Below are 24,207 nucleotides of genomic sequence, written 5' to 3'. Positions count from 1 at the left end.
CTCTCTTTTACGATAAGAAAGGGGTAATTTTCTAGCATTAAATGCGTAGAAGGACCACTGTCACCAGTGCATCATACAAAGATCTCCTAAAAAATCATCTGCGGCGTGCAATCAAATCAAAGCGACTTGGATTGCTGTCAGCAGGTGTCCTTTTGCAACATTACAATACAAGGCGCCACACTGCCCGTACAACAGTTGCAGCAATCACAGACCTGCATTTTGAGTGCCTTCCGCATCCACCATACCCACCAGACCTTTCCCCAAGCGATCTCAATAGGTGTCGACCACTCAAAGACGAAATGGGAGAAGTTCCGTTCTCGTGAAGAGGTACGCCACGCGGTGCTTGAGTGCTTTCGCGGACTACCAAAAGAGTTTTTTTCTAAAGGAATTTATGCACTTCATAAGCGCTGGAGGACTTGCATTGAGCCTGGGGGAGATTATGTTGAAAAGTCATAGAGCTTTGTACCACTTCTGCGCAATAAATAATATTTAAAAAATATTTAAGGTTTTAATTTGACTCACCCTAGTATATATTTTTTAGTGTTTACATTATAGGACAACAATTATTAACGTATTTACCTTTAGTTGTAGCGTGTAACATTCGCATATTATTATTTTCACTCCATAACAACAACTGTAAATGTGGGTTTACACATACATAAAATGCAGCAGCTGTCAGTGTCGTTATCGGGGATTGGCTGGGAAGACAATGCAGTTCCTTTCATTCTACATCGCAACAAGGGATCAACAAATTGTCACGTCTAGCGATGAAAGCATGGAATGGTTTGGCATTATATCAGAGAAACTAAAAGCGAATGGGTGTGCGCACCGAAAACTGTACGTGGTTCACAAGTAGCAGAAACGCGTAAAACTATCCGGCCCAGTCACATTAACGTGACCACCGCCTGTAATTGACGTCAAAGTGCGATAACCGTTCACAGACGGCAAGTGATACAACTAGCACTGGAGGGCATATAATGCGTCTCGGAGATACTGGAGCTGGGGGTAGGGGACGGAAATCAGTGCAGTCGTTTTCGTTACGCAGAAACGGAGCGATTTACGTGTCGTGCAACATAACATGATCACTGGCTTCCTGGTGAAGAGTGGAAGCATTTTCGAAAGGGCTCAGTGTGTAATCTGTTCGTCTGCTGCCGTGGTTAAAGTACACAGTGAATTGCAAAAAAGGCGGTATCCAAAACAGGCGCAGAGGTAGCTGTGCTCTACCACGGGGCCTAGAAGACAGGGATGAGCGCCAGCTGAAGAGATGTCTACAGGCGAATAGACAAGTAACTGTAGAGCAACTGACCACCCAGATGAACCAAGGGTCTACCAGAAATATCTCCTCAAAAAGCGTTCAACAAACGTCGCTGCATATAGGCATCTGCTGTAGGCGCGTCGGTCAGGAATACTGCTGTTCATCGATGACGAAGTCTGGAATCGTCACGCCGGTACCACAACTGGACGTCCACTGGGCAGCTACAGGTGATCTTTTCAAATGAATCACGTTTTATGATCCACCACAAGATGGCCACTGGCGTGCACGACGCGAAGCGTCTAAAAGCAAACACTGTGCATGTGCTATGGTCTGGGGAATGTTTTCGTGGTATTCACTGAGTAATTTCCTCATTTTGGAAGACACAGCGGAGCAACACAAGCATGAATTTATCCTTAAGGAGTACGTTCATCCGTACATCGAGTTTGTTTTTCCTCGGCGCGATGGCATCTACGAACAGGGCAGTACAACGAGTCTCGCAGCTCACAGTGTACGTGCTTGCCTCGAAGAACACTATGAGGGGTTTACCTTACTGCCCTAGATACCAAATTCTCTGGGTTAAAACCCAATTCAGAATCTGTGGAACCACTTCGATGGGCTGCTAGCGCCATGGATTCTCAAAAGACAAACCTTGCGTAGAAACCGAGAAACATTATCGGTATCTTCTAGGACCTTATTGACACTCTACCTGCACGTTCCGGAGCGGTCCGCCCAGCAAAAGCTGGTTATCCATGCTTTTGGCAGGGATTAACGTGACTGCACAGTATATTTAGTCGGTTTTTGTCACACACACACACACACACACACACACACAGACCATAGACACTTCTCCTTCTCCATAATCCTCTTCGATTGCGATGACAGGTACACAGCAAGAGAAACAGATGGGATGTATGGCCGGGATTGAAAGGGGTGTGAAAATTGGAAATACACACTGAGCCATCCCTGTTATCAACTAGTCCACCCATTTTAACTTCGCAAGATATAATGGTGTTTAACATTTAAGTACGAAAATAACCTGCACTAGATGTGTCACTGCCAAGTAACGTAGCTCGATGAAGCTCAGACCATACATAGAAACACTGGACGTACCCTCATATGGCAATAAGTGAGAATATGTGATAACTCAGGAACATTATGGAATATGATCGTTTTGATTGTACAGGTGTTATGATGTTTGGTGGCATAATGTTGCATGGGCGTACTGACTTCCAAATCTTTGAACACGATACGCTTACTGGTCAACGTTATTGCGACACTTTGGTCATATCGACAGTTACCGATAGCCGATCAGAGGGTAATCAGGTCTCTTCGGGCTGGAATGCTCTCTGGCGCGGTGGTCCGTGACGAGAGAGGTGGTTGTTGAGTGGAGTGCGCCAAGCCGGAGCGTGTCTGGCATGGTATGGTTAGCGGCCCGAACGAATTGCCCTGGAAAAGGTAGTGTGTTACTGGGTTACTGCGCAAACAGTGATGTTACAGAAGTGTCAGTGCTTGATAGAAAAACGTGATAACTGCATCTGAGGCGTTTGCGGCGATGTAAGCACGTACGATGATGACGTTGTTGTTGATGATGATGATGATTGGTTTGTGGGGTGCTCAATTGCGCGCTTAGCAGTGCCCATACAAATTCACAACCTTTGCTCAGTCCAATCTCGCCAATTTCATGAATGACGATGAAATGATATAGACAACACAAACACCCAGTCATCTCGAGGCAGGTGAAAATCCCTGACTCCGCCGGTAATCGAACCCGGGAGAACGTAAGAAGCCAATGTTTGGTTTAAGGTACGATTGTACCGTTGCTCTGCTGAATGTTTACTAAAGAAGCCTCTTGGAACAGTTCACTGCTGTTATCACGCAGTATCTCTTGTGAAATACAGATTGCTATTTGTGGTTCGAATACCAGTTGCTAAATTTAATAACGGTCAGTCCTTTGCAATATGTCAATGGTGCTTTGAAAGAAACCTTAAAGGTATCCTCACTAAGTGGCAGAGTAATAGACTGGTATTTCTCTAATAGTTTTGGTAGCAGTCTGACACTACCGTCCTCATTTCGGGTGCTTCAATATTATTTGTTATGGCGATGCAATATTGTTGTTTCCAGCGTGTAACATAAGTTTGTTGCAGGTTAATGAAATCAGTGTCTAAGTCATATGTATCTGAGGGCATACTGTGTACCCATGAATTCCATGTAATACTGCTTCTGTAAAAGGATAGCACGCAGCATGGACGTTCTATGCTGCTTAATTACTACACAGGATAGTGGCAGCGGTTTTGGAGTGCTGCATAGAAGGGCAGTATCATTTTTTGCTCATTATAGATGTATTTATTTTTGTGAAGGATGTTCCTTTATGAAGTTCTAACCTGGATCCAAATACCTCTCTCATTACTGATTCAGGTGGTTCAATGGCTCTAAGCACTATGGGACTTAACATCTAAGGTCATCAGTCCCCTAGATTTAGAATTAATTAAGCCTAACTAACCTAAGGACATCACACATATCCATGTCCGAGGCAGGATTCGAACCTGCGACCGTAGAAGCAGCGTGCTCCAGGAATGAAGCGCCTAGAACCACCCGGCCACAGCGGCCGGCTACTATTGATTATTTTGTCAATACTTTAAGGTAGCTTCAATTTCTATGAGTCGTAAAATAGTAGATTTACTGGAATGTGGATTCCATGATTATGGTTTGTTCGATAAAGGGGATAAATGAAAATGATTGTATTACAGTTCTATAAAAGCAATATTTTTGATTTTTATATTTCTTACTATTAAAGATTATTGTCTTAACATCCTGTTGTCTTCGATTATCAGAAAGTATATAATGAAAATTAAGGGTTGAAAACTGGTTTTTAATAATATTTTGCTACAGTAATTTAGTTTTTAGTAGCTTTCTCCTGTTAGTATTCTCGTATTAACTTGCAGTCTGTACGTTGTTCTAAGTATGCTAGTACGTCAGCCGTTATACCAGGGTGCTGAAATGTTGCTGCTGTGAGCAAATTACAGAAATTAGTCACAGTGCGCTGGCCACAACCCAACTACTTCGGCGCGGAACAGCTGCGGGATGTCAGGAATTCGCGTGACGTCATAGCGCATTAGCAAACACGCTGTTTCGCAACTAGTTCCAGAAACTTCCTCTGGTACTACAAAAAGAGACTAAATTGGGCATAGCTGCCGCTCGCAGCGCCCTATTGAAGTGTACCAGTTGAACAACGTTTGGGAAGCCTATTTGTGTGAAATGATACAATAGTGTAATTTTAATTTTTTTCAATTGAAGTAGAAGGATCAATTTTCAAACTTTTATTGTTCATAAAGGAGATTGTTTGTAATGGGCAACAACCGAATGTTTCTGTGTGATAGCGTCCTGTGCAGCCGGTACTGTAGTGGAAACTGGATACCCAGAGGAAGCACGCGTGGATTTTTGGGAGAAAAACAACGATTACTCATGAGACGCAACTGGAAAAATTTACACAATCTATTAACAGATTGCAAACTTTTTTCTTATTCTATCGAATGAGTCTGCAGTAACTGGCCACAAGTAGTAGATAAGACAAATGAAGACGCATACGGGAGCCAACAATCACCTTTTCTTCGTACTATTCACGAGGGAATCCAGTAAGCAAGGCATAAATATAAGTAGGGCCCTGTTAATTAATCGCTCGTCTCTCTTACCTCGTAGGGGACGAGTATCTTTCCTTTCTCTGCCACTGGTCAGAAATAACATGTTATTCCAAAGATGATGACAGCTATTACTATTCTGTCACATTTCTTACATCTGCCTATCGTTCCCCTTCTTATTCTTCGTCTTCTTCTTCAACCAATCCTATACCATCATCAGAACATCTAAAAACCATTCACGCGGATTTTGTTCGTTCCCAGGCATCAAATATGTCGGCGCTTGATCATTAGCTTTGATGTTTCTGCTTGTCAATTATCACTGACTCCTTAGTTAACTATGATTTCTCTGTCATTTCTGTGGCAAAAACCTCCCCCATTTTGTGGGGAACCACTCTATCACTATGCAGGACTCATTCACTTGCAGCACCCTGGTGTGAAACATTGTGACCTTCGAGGGCGTCAATCATCTGCATCGCCCGCCTGATTTTTCTCACTTAGCTTTATTTTATATAGAAAAAAGAGAGACTCAGTAGCCTTAGTCAGGTTCCTTCCAATGACACTTGAAAGGTAGAGACCCAGCTCCAGCTATACCATGCTGCCTAATTAACCTTTTCATCTACGTAAGATGCTATCGCATCACTGACTCGCCCAATGTAAAGAATCGATCCAGCAGAAGGACATCACCAAGGGGAGGTACATATAAGCTCGATAACTGGGTACCACGGCGCGAAAGCGCTTATTCAGTACCCAAGAACACGAGTTCAGTACACTGACGATGTGGAAGGCGCCAGACAGAGTCTGTAAAAGCTGAAGATGCGACAGCAAAAAGCACCGAAAGGGCTTCTGGAGGACCTGACCAGACAGGAAAACCAAGGCTAATGAAATCATAGTTGTCCAACGGTAACGCTCAACTGCGCCAGTCCATTGGGAATTACAGGACGGGAGAGCTGTCACTGGGAAAACTCTAGCCAGCTCGACTTATATGCATACCACCTAATTGAGACCCTGAGTCTCAGTAGAGTTCAATTTATACAGCATGTCCAGTTATGCAGCCGATGCCAGCTTGAAGTAGGTGGCAGCCATTGTTCAACATCTCTTTGAATAGTTGATGGCCTCTGTCTAAGTCTGTATACTGTCATCCTGGTGCATTCGCATTGGGTGGCTAACATCTGCTGACAGACGCCTCCTTGGTGAGCCATTGATTTGAGCCTGGCCTTCCAGCTGCACCGCCACCACTGTTGTCCACCGCCCCATGCGAGCCTACACTGTTCCTGCTCAGTGCCCACAGTGAACACCCACCATCGTTATCAGCCTAGCAGGACCCCGCTGTCTGACCTCAGCTGAACCTGTGTGTCCTCTACCGCCATTACGGGAGTGGACTGGCAGCAAGAGCCACTTCTGCTGTCTATTGCCAGAAGCCGCCACTACATTGCGTCAGCACTGAGCTCTTGAGCTGACTGCTGCACGAAGGCACTATCACCACGCACTGCCTTAATGGCAGACAGTTGCTGACGAGAGTTGCTTACGACCGCCCCAACAGCTTCGATTCAGTCACTGTAACTGTTATGATTAAAAGGACCCAGGGATGTATTTCTTACAAACCACCAATTCCAACCACCACCACCATCACAATGCCACAATTGAGACGATTCGCTGTTCCTTGATCAGTTACAATTAGCCGCTTCACTTTCTTCCATTGTCTGACTTTAAGACTGAGGAGTTTCTTACCAGCCTGCTTTTTGCCCTGAACTAGCTTATTCGTGAATTCGCGAACTGGCATAGAGGTGTTCTCCCACACCATGCGAACCTTTAGTGTCAATGACTCTTGTTGTTGTTGTTGTTGTTGTTGTTGTGGTCTTCAGTCCTGAGACTGGTTTGACGCAGCTCTCCATGCTACTCTATCCTGTGCAAGCTTCTTCATTTCCCAGTACCTTCTGCAACCTACATCCTTGTGAATGTACTTGGTGTATTCATCTCTTGGTGTCACTCTACGATTTTTACCCTCCACGCTGTCCTCCAATACTAAATTGGTGATCCCTTGATGCCTCAGAACATGTCCTACCAACCGCTCCCTTCTTCTAGTCAAGTTGTGCCACAAACTTCTCTTCTCCTCAATCCTATTCAACACCTCCTCATTAGTTATGTGATCTACCCATCTAATCTTCAGCATTCTTCTGTAGCACCACACTTCGAAAGCTTCTATTCTCTTCTTGTCCAAACTATTTATCGTCCATGTTTCACTTCCACACAGGGCTACACCCCGTACAAGTACTTTAAGAAACGACTTCCTGACACTTAAATCTATATTCGATGTCAACAAATTTCTCTTCTTCAGAAACGCTTTCCTTCCCATTGCCAGTCTACATTTTATATCCTCTCTACTTCGACCATCATCACTTATTTTGCTCCCCAAATAGCAAAACTCATTTACTACTTTAAGTATCTCATTTCCTAAACTAATACCCTCAGCATCGCCCGACTTAATTCTACTACATTCCCTTGTCCTCGTTTTGCGCTTATTGATGTTCATCTTATATCCTCCTTTCACGACACTGTCCATTCCATTCAACTGCTCTTCCAAGTCCTTTGCTGTCTCTGACAGAATTACGATGTCATCGGCGAACCTCAAAGTTTTTATTTCTTCTCCATGGACTTTAATACCTACTCCGAATTTTTCTTTTCTTTCCTTCACTGCTTGCTCAATACACAGATTGAATAACATCGGGGAGAGGCTACAACCCTGTCTCACTCCCTTCCCAACCACTGCTTCCCTTTCATGCTCCTCAACTCTTATAATTGCCATTTGGTTTCTATACAAATTGTAAATAGCCTTTCATTCCGTATATTTTACCCCTGCCACCTTCAGAATTTGAAAGAGAGTATTCCAGTCAACATTGTCAAAAGCTTTCTCTACGTCTATAAATGCTAGAAACGTAGATTTGCCTTTCCTTAATCTAGCCACTGCCAAAACTTCCTGACTGGTTTCATATTTCACACTAAAAATTCGTTTGTATAATTCTGAATTTCTTCAGACTTCTCGGAACATATCAATTATACCTCTATATTCTTAATAAGTATTGCTGGTTGTTTCTTCCTATTATTACAAGCAAAACTGATGTTCACCTTGCTATTCAAGGAACGAGACATGCGTAGAATGCCCTAGTTTGCATCACGTCCCACAGTGGCTGTTATGTTGGAACCCGTAATCGCGATGTGATCCTACAAATCTGCTCTGCTCGCCTTTTCTGACCTTAATATCGTATATTTAATTAATGAAACACCAACTAAATAAGGTATTTACCGAATATCATCGAGAAATCAGATTTTTTTAATAGTGAAGCTCCATTCCTCTGGACCTTGTAACACACTAGTTTCTTTCACTTTGACGCAACTGGACAAGAACATGTATCACTGAACGGCTAACGAGGTTGGTGGTGCACATTCCAAGTACCAGGTAACAAAAATTTGATTTTCAGAATTCTAGATAACTGTCGAGCGAATTTAAAAATTTAAAATGCTGTCATAACTCGTCATAATCTTAAAAATCTACTCATTAAGAGGTACCATCTAATGATAAATGCTTAACACAGTAAGATGAGTAGGTATTACAGTAAGAACCTGTATAGGCCTTGAAATAGAATAACTCAGTGCGCGATAATTACCCACTTTGTATTCATCCACTACTTCGGACTATGAGCGCTTAGCGACTTCTATAAAACTTTATACATAATCGAAAACCTTTAAGAAATTGTTCTCACAAATGATGAAAGGAAGACTATATGGCGCTGATATTTTAATTTATCACTTTTTAACTACTGACTCTGTTCGCAATACATTTTGCAGACCATACGTACCATCAAATGTACCTGGAAAATAAATTATGTCAGTGTAAATATACAGTTCAAAAGATATGATGTCATAAACATTGTGATGCTTGAAAATCTAGCGTTTGCTAAAAACTGAGCGCAAATTACCCAGATGTATTTATCCAGCGTTTGATAATGTGAGCACTCAGCGACTTTTAACATAATTTAGCAAAGTTCCTAAGCTTTTTCTCGCTCACAAATATTTAAAACATTAGTTCATTTGTAGAAGGATCAGGCGTTTGAAGCTGGGTGGGGGGGGGGGGGGCGCTCGCTGGTAAGATGCTGTTCCGCCATTTGCGAACGCTACGCTCTTGCTTGTTTTTTACTGCCTTTCCTGTTTCCACAGCGTCTGGTAACTGCCACAGGCAAATTGTGTCAGTTTAAGGGGCTCATACAGTGAACATTGCCTGCGTTCACTGTATCTTGTCTTTAATTACGCCACATGCCGGGTGTTGTCGAGGAAACTTCTCGGAATCTACTGCTGTGGAGTAGAATTATATGCCAGAAGATGTAAGCAATATTGGAGCACGACCGCGTTTACAGTAAGAGAAGACGTGTGGCGCCAAGAACTCACATTCTAATAGGACAATACAGTAGTTATTTGCGCCATTACTTCGCTCGGAAAGGTCGCAAGGTAGTGTAAGTATCAAGAAACGTAAACGGATGACTACTTTATGGCTATTTTATAGGTAGAGAGAACTCTGATATCTTCTCACACCACAAGAGACGATGAGCAACATGACAAACATTAACGAAGTGCTTGATTCCATGAAGACGTGCCATTCACTTGTTTCAAGGAAGAAACGGTGGCAATGATTTTGTGGCTAACTTGGACGATTTGTTGGAAGAGATTATGGAGATTCTATTAGATCAGTAATTTTGGTAGGCATCATAAATCTGTTTCCCCAGTTTTTACTAAAGGAGTTGAGATGTGGACGCTTAGTGTCGAAAACTTTAAAACTAATGTTTACTAAGCAAGCAATCGTGATATGCATGTTGGTAATTGACAGACAGGAAAAAAAATGTATCAGAGCACACACTACAATGGAAGATAAATTATGATCGTAGTGAAAAGGAAACTGACATGCGAGGAACAAGTAACAAGGCGATGAATTATACACGAGGCACTCTGATACTCACCTGCATTTAAAGAAAAAGGAAGAACCGGAAGATGATCCAATGTGAGGTGGGTACAAGTAATTAGAAAACGTATAGAAGCGACGTGATCGTGTAATGGATGAACAGGATGAGACGAAGCCAAGAGCGGATGTCAAATAGCCAATGATGAAGCGCTGTGTAAATGTACAGGTACATTTAAGTATCCAGCGAATGCGTAGCGTAACATACGTGTTTCGTAGATAAGTATGTCGACAGACTTTTTGTTTTTACAGCTGTCAATGTCTGCATGTTTATTTCTATCATGAATATATATCAACTGATGAAGTTGAGAGAGTAAAAACTCTTCTCCCTGTGGCCCGTAAATCACGTTTGAGTAACCTACACCTTCAGATACAAAATTACTATTTTCCCTAACAGTATTCTTTTCCGACACCACAGTCATAATCCGAAATGCAGATGCAAGACAGCTGCCGTAGCGTTAGCATGTTTCACAAACACTCACTCGCGAGCCGCAGATAAGCCACTTGTTAATTCAAAGACGATGTGGCCCTAGCCCACTCTGTTGGAGCGGTGCATCCTTACAATAGGAACAGGAAGGTGTTTCTCAGGGAGACGCGCAAACTCTGACCGTTGCTGGCCCATCAGTGTGCTGGACGCGTGTTTTTCAATTGGCCGTCACGTACAGTTTCAGCACAAAGCACTCTGATTCCTGGCACCATTCCGAGCGGACGTGATTTAGACACTTGTGCTTTCGAGTTGAGTCCGTTCGGCCGACAACTTTCAGCAATACATTGAGCTTTCAGCAAGCGCCGAACATTCGAGTTTCAGTTATGCGACTGGAATTCACTCGAGCTTTGGCATTCATATAGAATTGAGTCCTTTTAGCGCTACCTTTTGCATTCTAACATGGCGTGGGAAACTTCATGTCATTGTCTCGCCTTTGATCTTATCAGAACACGCTGTGATCGTTAACTGTTTCCGAGTTAAGCATCTGACTTCAAATGACTTTCAAACAGAATCTCAAACTCATAAGATCATGCTTCAGAAGTTTGCAAGGTTATTTTAGGATATGCTTCTGTCACGATACTCGGAGGGGATCTTAACCAGTTTAATTCAATACTTGTATTTTTTGCATCACTAGAAACCTAATGTATCTTGTTTTCCGACAGCATACTGACGTTATCATACTTTGCTTTTCATGAATTTATTACCTGGCACCTATTCTACAATTGAATAATTCCACTACGTGCCTCGTACCTCCACATGGAACTACATAAAAGGTGACATTCTTGTTACAATCAGCTCAGGGTCTACGTTGTATAAATAAGCAGCACTTGTGGTTATATTCCGTATAAACTTTGCATCGAAACCTCCTACTTCCACCACAAAAGACCTTGTTACCTTTTTTTTTCTTCAAGTCATTAGGAAGCGTAGACCGCAAATAAGAAGCACAGTTTTCCTGCACAGACTGATTCTAAATGGCGCAATTTAATAAGCTCTGAGGCAGTATAGTGTGGAGTTTGCAGTCCATGCTCCAATTCAAATTCCGGCTGTCTTACTTCCGAGTAACGCCGACCCATCCCCCACTCATCATTTTCGTTGCACTTTTTGACATTTTCTTCATGTTTCTAGACAAAGAGTATAATTAATGAATGGTTTCTATGTCGGTTGGTATTTCAGAGCAGACAAAAAGCATGTTCATAATCTTATGATGTCTGAGGTTTAGTTTTAAAGCAAGTGAGTAGGCTTTCTCAAATTATGCACACAAATAGGAGCAATAGATTTACGCAGTACTGGTGTAAGATATATAACACGATCACTATATTGTGATAAATAAGGGTGTGTCCAGTGAGCACAGCAGGGGAGCAACGGACGAGCTCTGTATCTCAACCACCAGACATATGTAATTACACTACTGGACATTAAAATTGTTACACCAATAAGAAATGCAGATGATAAACGGGTATTCATTGGACAAACATATTATACTAGAACTGACATGTGATTACATTTCCAAGCGATTTGGGTGCATAGACCTGCAAAATCAGTACCCAGAACAACCACCTCTGGCCGTAATAATGGCCTTGATACACCTGGGCATTGAGTCAAACAGAGCTTGGATGGCGTGTACAGGCGCAGCTGCCCATGCAGCTTCAACATGATACCACAGGTCAGCAAGAGTAGTGACTAACGTATTGTGACGAGCCAGTTGCTAGGCCAGCATTGACCAGATGTTTTCAATTGGTGAGAGACCTGGAGAATGTGCTGGCCAAGGCAGCAGTCGAACATTTTCTGTATCCAGAAAGGCCGGTACGGGACCTGGAACATGCGGTCGTGCATTATCATGCTGAAATGTTGGGTTTCGCAGGGATCGAATGAAGGATAGAGCCACGGGTCGTAACACATCTGAAATGTAACGTCCACAGTTCAGCGTGCCGTCAATGCGAACAAGAGGTGACCGAGACGTGTAACCAATGGCACCCCATACCATCAACCCGGGTGATACGCCAGTATGGCGATGACGAATACACGCTTCCAGTGTGCGTTCATTGCGATGTCGCCAAACATGGATGCGACCATCATGATGCTGTAAAAAGAACCTGGATTCATTAAAAAAAATGACGTTTGTCATTCGTGCACCCAGGTTCGTCGTTGAGTACACTATCGCAGGCGCTCGTCTCTGTGATGCAGCGTCAAGGGTAACCGCAGCCATGGTCTCCTAGCTGATAGTCCATGCTGCTGCTAACGTCGTCGAACTGTTCGTGTAGACGGTTGTTGTCTAGCAAACATCCCCCTCTGTTGACTCAGGGATCGAAAGGTGGCTGCACGATGCGTTACAGCCATGCGGATAAGACGCCTGTCATCTCAAATGCTAGTGATACGAGGCCGTTGGGATCCAGCACTGCGTTCCGTATTACCCTCCTGAACCCACCGATTCCATATTCTGCTAACAGTCATTGGATCTCAACCAACTCTAGCAACATTCTCGCGATAGAACGAACCGCAATCGCGATAGGCTACAATCCGACATTTATCAAAGTCGAAAAGTGATGGAACGCGTTTCACCTCCTTACACGAGGCATCTCAACAACGTTTCACCAGGCAACGCCGGTCAACTGCTGTTTGTGTATGAGAAATTGGTTGGAAACTTTCCTCATATCAGCACGTTATAGGTGTCACCACCGGCGCCAGCCTTGTGTGAATGCTCTGAAAAGCTAATCATTTGCATATCACAGCATCTTCTTGCTGTCGGTTAAATTTCGCTTCTGTAGCACGTCACCTTGGTGGGATACCAATTTTAATGGCCAGTAGTGTATCCTGGACATATATCCATATCTCCTCGGCACAACAAAGGAACCCCTGAAATGTCTGCTCGCTATTCGACTTTAGAAGAGGAACGCTTCACGTAATTTGCTCTTATGGTAAGGCCACAATCAGGTACTTTCTGACATCACCTTCCGCATATCTCCTCCGCCGCAGTCACGTAGACGGCATATGCCTATGTATTCACCCAAGGGAGCAGTGCCTCGTACACGGTGGCACTCTTACTAGCCTGTCTGCAGTATCATTAGCGTGCTGCCACTGCTACGTGCACTGGGCGCACCGACCTGTAGATGGGGGAGTCGGCACCGTCCTTGAACCACAGCACGAGCTCCACGACGTCGCCGTGCTCCGGCTGCAGCACGCACGGCAGGTGCGCCACCGCCTCCTGCAGCACCGTCACCTCCGACACCGACACTGCAACACAGCAAACACGCCCTCTGAAGACAGGTAGACAGACGCGTTTCTATGTGCCTCCGTGGTTGGAACTGAACTGTTACCGAAAACCTGATGTGCAATGATAAATGAATAATTTAACAACAAGAGTTCTAACGTCAGTAATTGTTGTAGACTACAAGAATTATGTTGAATAACGTTTATTCAAGAAAGGTCATTTCAGATAAATGGGAAGTGGTCCTATTATATTCAGTTAAAATACAAATGCAGTAAAGTTACTTTGAGAGCGTTACGAGACTGTCAGAAAAATCCCCACATGAAATATTCATCGAAGATACAAGAAGACGAAGTCCATTTCGTGATTACAAAAGACGAAATATTCACCGGCTCAAGCCAGTTCAGAGTGCAGTACGATGATTCACACAGTAACGCTTGCACTACAAAGAATAGTAATTCGCATACTACCATCGGTTCCTTAAGGGGGAGTCGGCCGACAAACGGGCCGACTTGGAGCAGGACAGGCACCACAGGACACTGTAATTTCCACCGTCGACACATTAACAAATAAATTCATAAAACTTTGTCAGCATGACCAGGAAGGATTCCGGATTCACACTAACGGCAGTGGGAGTTCAAAAAAGCAACAAAATAATTTTTTTACATGTGAAATTTCATCACTTTTTCACTTACTATTGGCTGCATTTGTTGCTATAAGTACACTTTTCTTCATAAGTAAGAGAGATTATTCTATGATTTTTGCACAGCATACAAATCATGCTTATACTCTAGAATTTTCCAAATCTACTAAAAACTGTGGTAAAAATTGAGATAATTAACTACAAAATTTGAATTTTTTCTAAAGTTTCTATGTTCAAAATGTAACAGCTCGTTCATTTTTACATAAATTAAATAAATTGTAGAGTTTCATACACCTGTAATTAAGATTTGGATGCTGTGCAAAATTCATCCAAGAATCTCTCTTATTTATGAAAGAAACTGTTCCTATAGCAACAAAGGCAGTCAACAGTAAGTGAAAAATGATGAAATTTCACATGTAAAAAATGAGTGTGAATTCTGAATCCTTCCTTGAAATGCTGAAAAAAAAGGGTCAAATTACTTTGAGCACTATGGGACTGAACTTCCGAGGTCATCAGTCCCCTATAACTTAGAACTACTTAAACATATCTAACCTAAGGACATCACACACATCCATGCCCGAGGCAGGATTGGAACCTGCGACCTAGCGGTTGCATGATTCCAGACTGAAGAGCCTAGAACCGCTCGGCCACTGCGGCCTGCAAAAAGACGTATAGAACTGTTTTCAAATGTAATGTATTAAGACTGGGATGCGGCATTAGGACTGCTCGGCCACTCCGGCCGGCTCATGCTGACAAAGTTTCATGAATTTATTTGTAAAGCATGAACAGTGGAAATTAAAATTTCTTGTGATGCCTCTCCTGCTCCAAGTCGGCCGGTTTGTCATTCTGCCCACCACCCCCTTAACATTCGTGCAAAAAAAAAAGTAAAGAGCCATTCCGGGGAGCATTTTGAGACCTCTTGAAATATAAAGTCTCTTCAGAAGTTAAAGTATGACGGCGCCTATTCATTACCCAGAACCAATCTCCTATATAGATGAATCACACATACTGTCGTAGGGAGGTCTGTCTTCCTCCAGGATTCAACATTAAGTGTTCAGAATCGTTGCCTTGATCCCATTGCTCGAAATGTCCCAGTCTCCACTTGACTCCCATAGTGTCGCTACTGCCTGCTTTTCCATTGGCTGTAGCCTGTAACCACCAAAATACATCGTATTGAAGCTCTCATATATGATTTGATGCAGTACGACCACTTTCATGAGTTTACCAATACATTACAACAGCATTTAAATAAAGAAATGCTGCAAAAATTTTGTCACACTCAAATAATTTATAACAGTGTTAAATGACGGTTTGTAAATAAATAAGTAAACCAATATTCTTGCGAAAGTGCACATATGATAAATTATCATTTATCATAAGCGCATATTGATTAAACAATAATGTAGACCTGCTAGTCTTTCAGTTCTCGGTTCAGTTGTGGTGTCCTCTCACTTACGTGACTGACCACTTTTAAATTAGCACAGCTTTTTTTTGTTAGTAGTGCGTGCAATAATATTCAAATAAAGTTACCTGTAAAATACACTCCTGGATATTGAAATAAGAACATCGTGAATTCATTGCCCAGGAAGGGGAAACTTTATTTACACATTCCTGGGGTCAGATACCTCACATGATCACACTGACAGAACGACAGGCACATAGACACAGGCAACAGAGCATGCACAATGTCGGCACTAGTACAGTGTATATCCACCTTTCGCAGCAATGCAGGCTGCTATTCTCCCATGGAGACGATCGTAGAGATGCTGGATGTAGTCATGTGGAATGGCTTGCCATGCCATTTCCACCTGGCGCCTCAGTTGGACCAGCGTTCATGCTGGACGTGCAGACCGCGTGAAACGACGCTTCATCCAGTTCCAAACATGCTCAATGGGGGACAGATCCAGAGATCTTGCTGGCCAGGGGAGTTGACTTACACCTTCTAGAGCACGTTGGGTGGCACGGGATACATGCGGATGTGCATTGTCCTGTTGGAACAGCAAGTTCCCTTGCCGGTCTAGGAATGGTAGAACGATGGGTTCGATGACGGTTTGGATGTACCGTGCACTATTCAGTGTCCCCTCGACGATCACCAGAGGTGTACGGCCAGTGTAGGAGATCGCTCCCCACACCATGATGCCGGGTGTTGGCCCTGTGTGCCTCGGTCGTATGCAGTCCTGATTGTGGCGCTCACCTGCACGGCGCCAAACACACATACGACCATCATTGGCACCAAGGCAGAAGCGACTCTCATCGATGAAGACGACACGTCTCCATTCGTCCCTCCATTCACGCCTGTCGCGACACCACTGGAGGCGGGCTGCACGATGTTGGGGCGTGAGCGGAAGACGGCCTAACGGTGTGCGGGACCGTAGCCCAAATTCATGGAGACGGTTGCGAATGGTCCTCGCCGATACCCCAGGAGCAACAGTGTCCCTAATTTGCTGGGAAGTGGCGGTGCGGTCCCCTACGGCACTGCGTAGGATCCTACGGTCTTGGCGTGCATCCGTGCGTCGCTGCGGTCCGGTCCCAGGTCGACGGGCACGTGCACCTTCCGCCGACCACTGGCGACAACATCGATGTACTGTGGAGACCTCACGCCCCACGTGTTGAGCAATTCGACGGTACGTCCACCCGGCCTCCCGCAAGCCCACTATACGCCCTCGCTCGAAGTCCGTCAACTGCACACACGATTCACGCCTTCGCTGTCGCGGCATGCTGCCAGTGCTAAAGACTGCGATGGAGCTCCGTATGCCGCGCCAAACTGGCTGACACTGACGGCGGCGGTGCACAAATGCTGCGCAGCTAGCGCTATTCGACGGCCAACACCACGGTTCCTGGTGTGTCCGCTGTGCCGTGCGTGTGATCATTGCTTGTACAGCCCTCTCGCAGTGTCCGCAGCAAGCATGGTGGGTCTGACACACCGGTGTCAATGTGTTCTTTTTTCCATTTCCAGGAGTGTAGTAAACTGTTCATAATAACCCAAATATGAGAACTATGAGGAATCATACTGTATTCATTCTGAAACTCTTTATTCTCTGCGAAATAGTAATTTCCGTAGCTTTAAATAGTGGAATACTACTGTGCCACTGGATGTGGTTCAAATGGCTCTGAGCACTATGGGACTTAACATCTATGGTCATCAGTCGCCTAGAACTTACAACTGCTTAAACCTAGGTAGCCTAAGGACATCACACAACACCCAATCAGCCCGAGACAGAGAAAATCCCTGACCCCACAGGGAATCGAACCCGGGAACCTGGCGCGGGAAGCGAGAACGCTACCGCACGACCACGAGCTGCGGACCATTGGATGTGCCTCATAGTTAGTGGGAACTATGAAGCTTTCTTCAATACAAATACAAAAAAACTGTTTAAATAAAAGAATTTTTAATATAACTCGTTTTTAGAATGAACTAAAAGTCACAAAATTTATCTTAGCCTTATGCAGTTTCCTAACACCAACTACGGGGTAAACATTAAGAAAACCAACAAACTGCGGCACGGACAGATTCTTGACTCGAAATGGAGGAAAGAAGATCCAATGGATGTGTATCTGGATATGCTTATTGCCACGGTAGATGGTGCTGACGAATGAAAGTTCCTCTGATCGCGTATCGTGTGTTCCTTGCGTTTTGCAGACTGTGTGATTGACGCAACCCACTGTAAGCAGCAGATTTGCCCGGTATTCATGTCTGAAACAAGTCGAGATAGTGTCTGTATAAGGCCAAGCAGATGGGAACGGTCGAGAGGCGGCATGGCTATACCAAAACAAGTACCCTCACAGACACCAATCACATCACAGAACATTTCATACTATTTATGCATGTTTTAGTTATCATGGATCTTTCAGTTAGAAGAAAATGCATGGAGGCGGCGGACTGAGTGTACCCCAGATCTGGAGGACCGGGTTCTACAGGATATTGAGAAGAACCCTAGTACAAGCTCCATACAAGTGGCCCGCCAAAATGATAATAAGCCAAAGTACGATTTTCTCTATCCATCATGACAGTCGCTACCGTACCTATCACCCCGCAACAAATGCATGGGTAATCAGCAGCGGATTTCCCTCCATGGCATGGCTTTTTGTCGATGTTTTGTGCACCAGACAGTCAAAATTATGGAATTTCTGTCAGCTGTCCTTTTTTAACGATGAAGCAGTGTGTATAAGAATAGGCATCATCTACCTGGATAATCGTCGTCTGTGCTCTACAGACTACCCTCGAAGAATGGTTGAGACGTTTCATCAGCGTCGGCTCAGTATTAATGTACGGCACGGATTCTTGGCGATCACGTACTTGGACTAGTTATTATTTCACAACCACATACGATACAGCTCCGTGTTGCGCCATGAAATTGAGCTGTGAGTCACAGAGATGCACAGGGGTGCCTCACACAGAGAGAGCATCCCAGATTGCCCCTGAGAGTTACAACGTAAAGGGTCGCTTCTCGGCTTTTAGCAAGACCATAGTGCAGGGTATTTTTTAAAAGAAAATCGGTTTTTTTATTTATGATAGTATACATTAAAACGCTAACAAGTCTTGCAGCTTCACAAACCTGAACATCCTGCAGAACATTCTGCCTGGACCGATTGACAATACATCTTTGACTATACGACAGGTTATGTGGTTTCTCGATGGCCTAGCACCGCCTCAATTCAGCATTACAGTTCTTCGACACCTCACGAACGGACTTTGGACAGGATGCAGAGGTCCTTAGCATAGCCTGCTAGATCGCCGGAGTTAAATCCCCTGGATTGTTGCCTCTGGTGGCATCTGAAAAGCATTGTGTATGCTGAACCGATTCCTGATGTGCAGACCCTTCAACAGCGTGTCCACATTGCGTACGACGATTTTCGGAGAGACGTAGGAAAGTGCGAAAGAGTGCGACAATCCACCATACGACGAGTGAAAGTGGGTATTTCGTCCCATGGAGGTCACTCTTAACGTATGTTGCGACGTGGATGCGTTGCAGCTGTGTACTCTGTTCCCGGACAATTTGTTGCCGTTGCCCGCATTTTCGGATACATATTCATAGGATTTTTATACTCCATTTCCAGTCAGAAATCCTCTCCTACAGTTTGTCGATTTCTTAACTTTTTCTTTGTATATAATTCTGAAAATTTCTGTTTCTGAACTTTTAATGCTACGAAAATATATTTAAGCTTTATAATGAAAAACCTGGGACGCATGCAACTTATAATAGTTAGGAGGTGAAATATTCATGCATGAATTATTTACTGTATGCGTCCCATGCGTTTCAGTACAGAAATTACAAGTGCTTTCATAGCTATTAAAAATTTACAATCATAAATTTTAACGCCTTTTTGTATAGGGCTAGGAGAAATAACTGTTTTAATTTCTTAGTTCATTTTAAAAATGTGTCAAACTAAAAACAATAATTATTTCAATGATTATTTTCTGTTTATCAGACTTGTGTGTGTTAAATTTTTCAGTGGTTATAAACGTTGTGATGAAATTAGATGGGTGACGTGTTATACTTAAGGCTTGTTCAGTGTCTCTTCACCTGATCATATTTGAAATAGAATAGTGCTACAGCTACCTATTAATAAGACATCAAACTGATAAAGTGATATTTTCCTAAAAAATAAAATAAGGAAGCAAAGAGACAAACAAAGTACCCTCCGCAACATATTAGAATGAAAGTGAGTTAATACTGCATTGTCATACATTTCAAACTTATGTAGACACTTTCAAGTGTCTAGCTCATTGGGAAGTCAGTTTAAAATAAATTATAAAATTCGTACCGAACATGCAGACAGAAGAATGAAGTAGTAGACTCCAAAATGTTGAAAGGAGTAACACTGGAAAATATCCAAATATTGAAATACCTGGTTAATAACTGTGGCATGTTCCACATGTGAGATGACAGTGCAATATCTGACCTATGACCAAATACGAGGAAACGCAGATTTTGGTCGGAGAAACGACTAACTGTAAGGAATGTTTTATTAATGTAAAACTGTTATTCTAGATTAAATCCCTTTCCGATCTGTTTCTCAATAACCTGCAGAAAAGGCTAATTGTCATAGATTTAAAGTGCTTAACTGAATCCCCCGTCTACATCTACATGACTACTCTGCAATTCACATTTAAGTGCTTGGCAGAGGGTTCATCGAACCACAATCATACTATCTCTCTAGTATTCCACTTCCGAACAGCGAGCGGGAAAAACGAACACCTAAACCTTTCTGTTCGAGCTCTGATTTCTCTTATTTTATTTTGATGATCATTCCTACCTATGTAGGTTGGGCTCAACAAAATATTTTCGCATTCGGAAGAGAAAGTTGGTGACTTAAATTTCGTAAAAGGGTCTCGCCGCGACGAAAAACGTCTATGCTGTAATGACTTCCATCCCAACTCGTGTATCATATCTGCCACACTCTCTCCCCTACAACGTGATAATACAAAACGAGCTGCCCTTTTTCGCACCCTTTCGATGTCCTCCGTCAATCCCACCTGGTAAGGATCCCACACCGCACAGCAATATTCTAACAGAGGACGAACGAGTGTAGTGTAAGCTGTCTCTTTAGTGGACTTGTTGCATCTTCTAAGTGTCCTGCCAATGAAACGCAACCTGTGGCTCGCCTTCCCGACAATATTATCTATGTGGTCCTTCCAACTGAAGTTGTTCGTAATTTTAATGCAAGGACGATGGGAAACTCATGTTACTGTGTAACTGATTTATAAAACATAATTTTCTGTAAAATTGTCCGTAAGTGAATACGGAACGAAAAACAGACGTTAACGCCAGGTAAAAAATAGTTACCTGAGACAAAAATTTGAATTTATTTTCCTATTTAACAAGGACTCTTCATAACTATAGCAAAAAAGTTCTCATAGCTTCATAGCTATCTTCTTGAAACTAAAAAGCGACATGATATTGAAGAGCATATCTTCCCTTAACGTGTCATGGATTCTATCCCCAAAGACTCCGTAATTGAGTTTCTTTTATAATCTGTTAACACTGCCTAATATTACCTGAAGGAGAAGTCAACTTTCTTAACACTCGACGCATATTTACACGCTTATGCTTCCTACCACGTGACAACGATTAGATGATTTACAGGTAGTTGTTTTTTAGTCTGCAAGAATTACTCTGCTTTGGAGGTATCTTAAAAGAACTGGAACGGAGCTGCTTCTCCCCCCCCCCCCCCAGGAGAAGGGTGTGGCAAATCAGTGAGAAGGGGCGCAGCTGCAGATGAGCCCTGAGTCATTATAACCACAGATTATGGACACCTCCGATTCAGAGAGACAGCGGTGTTACAATCTTCCCATGTTTCTGATCTACAGCCACAAACACTGCCCTTTCTTTTCAAAAACGAAGCGTCACAGAAGTTTCCAAACATTTATTGCCTGTGGAAAATGTGATGGATGGCGTTTGTCGAAATTATTTGTAAAAACTTTAGTAATGTAAGACGTTCATACCGCCGTGAATAACGTTTACCCACAGTAAGGCGGTGGTACATTTGACTGTATACTTTTATTTTACACATAAAATGTGAGTCCAAAAATACCGATAATAGCGCAATATAGTTTTCACTGATGTATCCAGAGATGCAGGATATTTATTAAATTAGTGCAAACACTTATTTCTAAGACGGTCGCAATTTTTCGCTAACTGATGGTAGTTCAGGTGGGTTAGTATTCTTGACAGTGATGCACGTGAGCTCACGGCCGTATCCATTTACACAGGCGTTAACTGATAAACAAAGCTCGCATTTCCACTGAATGCTGAACAATCTGTTTTCTTATCTTCTGTTAGTAATAGAGAGTAATCCTATCTTAAAGGTCGTTGCCATCTGTTGCAGATAAGCCATAGTTTCAAAACCGGCTAAAACATTTACCAACGAAAATTTATGCAGCTAGCAAACCTGAAAGACATGTATTTTCTTCACTGCACTGCAAAATATACATGGCAATGATAGAAATGGTTTTGAGTGACTGATCTTGGGATTCGGTATATTCTGTACATGTGAAAGAAATTGCGTGTGTACTTCTCCGGACCCCCCCCCCCCCCCCCCCCCCCCCATGAACCATGGACATTTCCGTTCCTGGGAAGGCTTGCGTACCTCAGCGATACAGATAGACGTACGGTAGATGCAACCACAACGGAGGGGTATCTGTTGAGATGCCAGACAAACGCATGGTTCCTGAAGAGGGGCAGCATCTTTTCAGTAGTTGCAAGGGCAACAGACTGGATAATTGACTGATCCGGCCTTGTAACATTAATCAAACCGGCCTTGCTGTGCTGGCACTGCGAAAGGCTGAAAGCAAGGGGAAACTACAGCCGTAATTTTTCCCGAGGGCATGCAGCTTTACTGTATGGTTGAATGATGATGACGTCCCCTTGGGTAAAATCTTACAGAGGCAAAATAGCCACCCATTCGGATATTCGGATCTCCGAATGGGGACTACTCAGGAGGACTTTGTTATCAGGAGAAATAAAACCGGCGTTCTACGGGTATGAGCGTGGAATGTCAGATCCCTTAATCGGGCAGGTGGGTCAGCAAATTTAAAACGGGAAATGGATAGGGTACAGATAGATATAGTGGGAATTAGTGACGTTCGGTTGCAGGAGGAACAAGACATCTGGTCAGGCGAATACAGTGTTATAAATACAAACTCAAATAGGGTTAATGCAGGAGTAGGTTTAATAATGAATAAAAAAAATAGGAATGCGGGTAAGCTACTACAAACAGCACAGTGAAAGCATTATTGTGACCAAGGTAGATACGAAACCGACGTTTAGCACAGTAGTACAACTTTATATGCCAACTATCTCCGCAGATGACGAAGAGATTGATGAAATGTATGATGAGATAAAATAAATTATTCAGATAGTGAAGGGAGACGAAAATTAATAGTGATGGGTGATTGGAATTCGATAGTAGGAAAAGGAAGAGAAGGAAACATAGTATGTGAACATGGAATGGGGCTAAGGAATGAAATAGGAAGCCGCCTGGTAGAATTTTGCACAGAGCATAACTTAATCATAGTTAACATTTGGTTCAAGCATCATGATAGAAGGTTGTATACATGGAAGAAGCCTGGAGATACTAGAAGGTTTCAGATAGATTATACAATGGTATGACAGAGATTTAGAACCAGGTTTTAAATTGTAAGACATTTCCAGGGGCAGGTGTGGACTCTGACCACCATCTATCGGTTATGAACTGTAGAGTAAAAAAGAAGAAACTGCGAAAGGTGGGAATTTAAGGAGATGGTACCTGGATAAACTGACGGAACCAGAGTATGTAGAGAGTTTTAAGGAGAGCATTAGAGAACGATTGACAATAATGGGAGAAAGAAATAAAGCAGCAGAAGAATGGGTATCTTTGAGGGATGAAGTAGTGAAGGCACCAGAGGATCAAGTAGGTAAAAAGACGAGGGCTAGTAGAAATCCTTGGGTAACAGAAGAAATATTGAATTTAATTGATGAAAGGAAAAAATATAAAAATGCAGTAAATGAAGCAGGCAAAAAGGAATACAAACGTCTCAAAAATGAGATCGACTGGAAGTGCAAAATGGCTAAGCAGGGATGGCTAGAGGACAAATGTAAAAAATGTAGAGACGTATATCGCTAGGGGTAAGATAGATACTGCCTACAGGAAAATTAGAGAGACCTTTCGAGAAAAGACAACCACTTGTATGAATATCAAGAGCTCACATGGGAACCCAGTTCTAAGCAAAGAAGGGAAAGTAGAGACGTGAAAGTAGTATATAGAGCGTCTATACAACGGGGATATTCTTGAGGATAATATTATAGAAATGGAAGAGAATGTAGATGAAGATGAAGTGGGAGAGACGATACTGCGTGAAGAGTTTGACAGAGCACTGAAACACCTAAGTCGAAACAAGGCCAGGGAGTAGACAACATTCCACTAGAACTACGGATAGGCTTGGGAGAGCCAGCCTTAACAAAACTCTAGCATCTGGTAAGCAAGATGTATGAGAC

At 43.0% G+C, this 24,207-nt stretch overlaps 1 protein-coding gene across 1 annotated transcript in view; it reads right to left on the bottom strand.

Moving 5' to 3' along the window:
- LOC126275143 (nephrin-like) overlaps positions 1–24,207 on the bottom strand; it is a 686,204-nt gene that overhangs the window by 439,828 nt on the left and 222,169 nt on the right. The window contains exon 2 of the mRNA XM_049977173.1: positions 13,484–13,613. Within this exon, the coding sequence (XP_049833130.1) occupies positions 13,484–13,613 (130 nt within the window). The remainder of the gene's footprint in view (positions 1–13,483; positions 13,614–24,207) is intronic.

Source organism: Schistocerca gregaria, chromosome 1, assembly GCF_023897955.1.
Source record: "Schistocerca gregaria isolate iqSchGreg1 chromosome 1, iqSchGreg1.2, whole genome shotgun sequence".
NCBI lineage: Eukaryota > Metazoa > Arthropoda > Insecta > Orthoptera > Acrididae > Schistocerca > Schistocerca gregaria.
The sequence above is the reverse complement of the archived record's forward strand: the minus strand, read 5'-3'. Positions and strand labels throughout refer to the sequence as shown.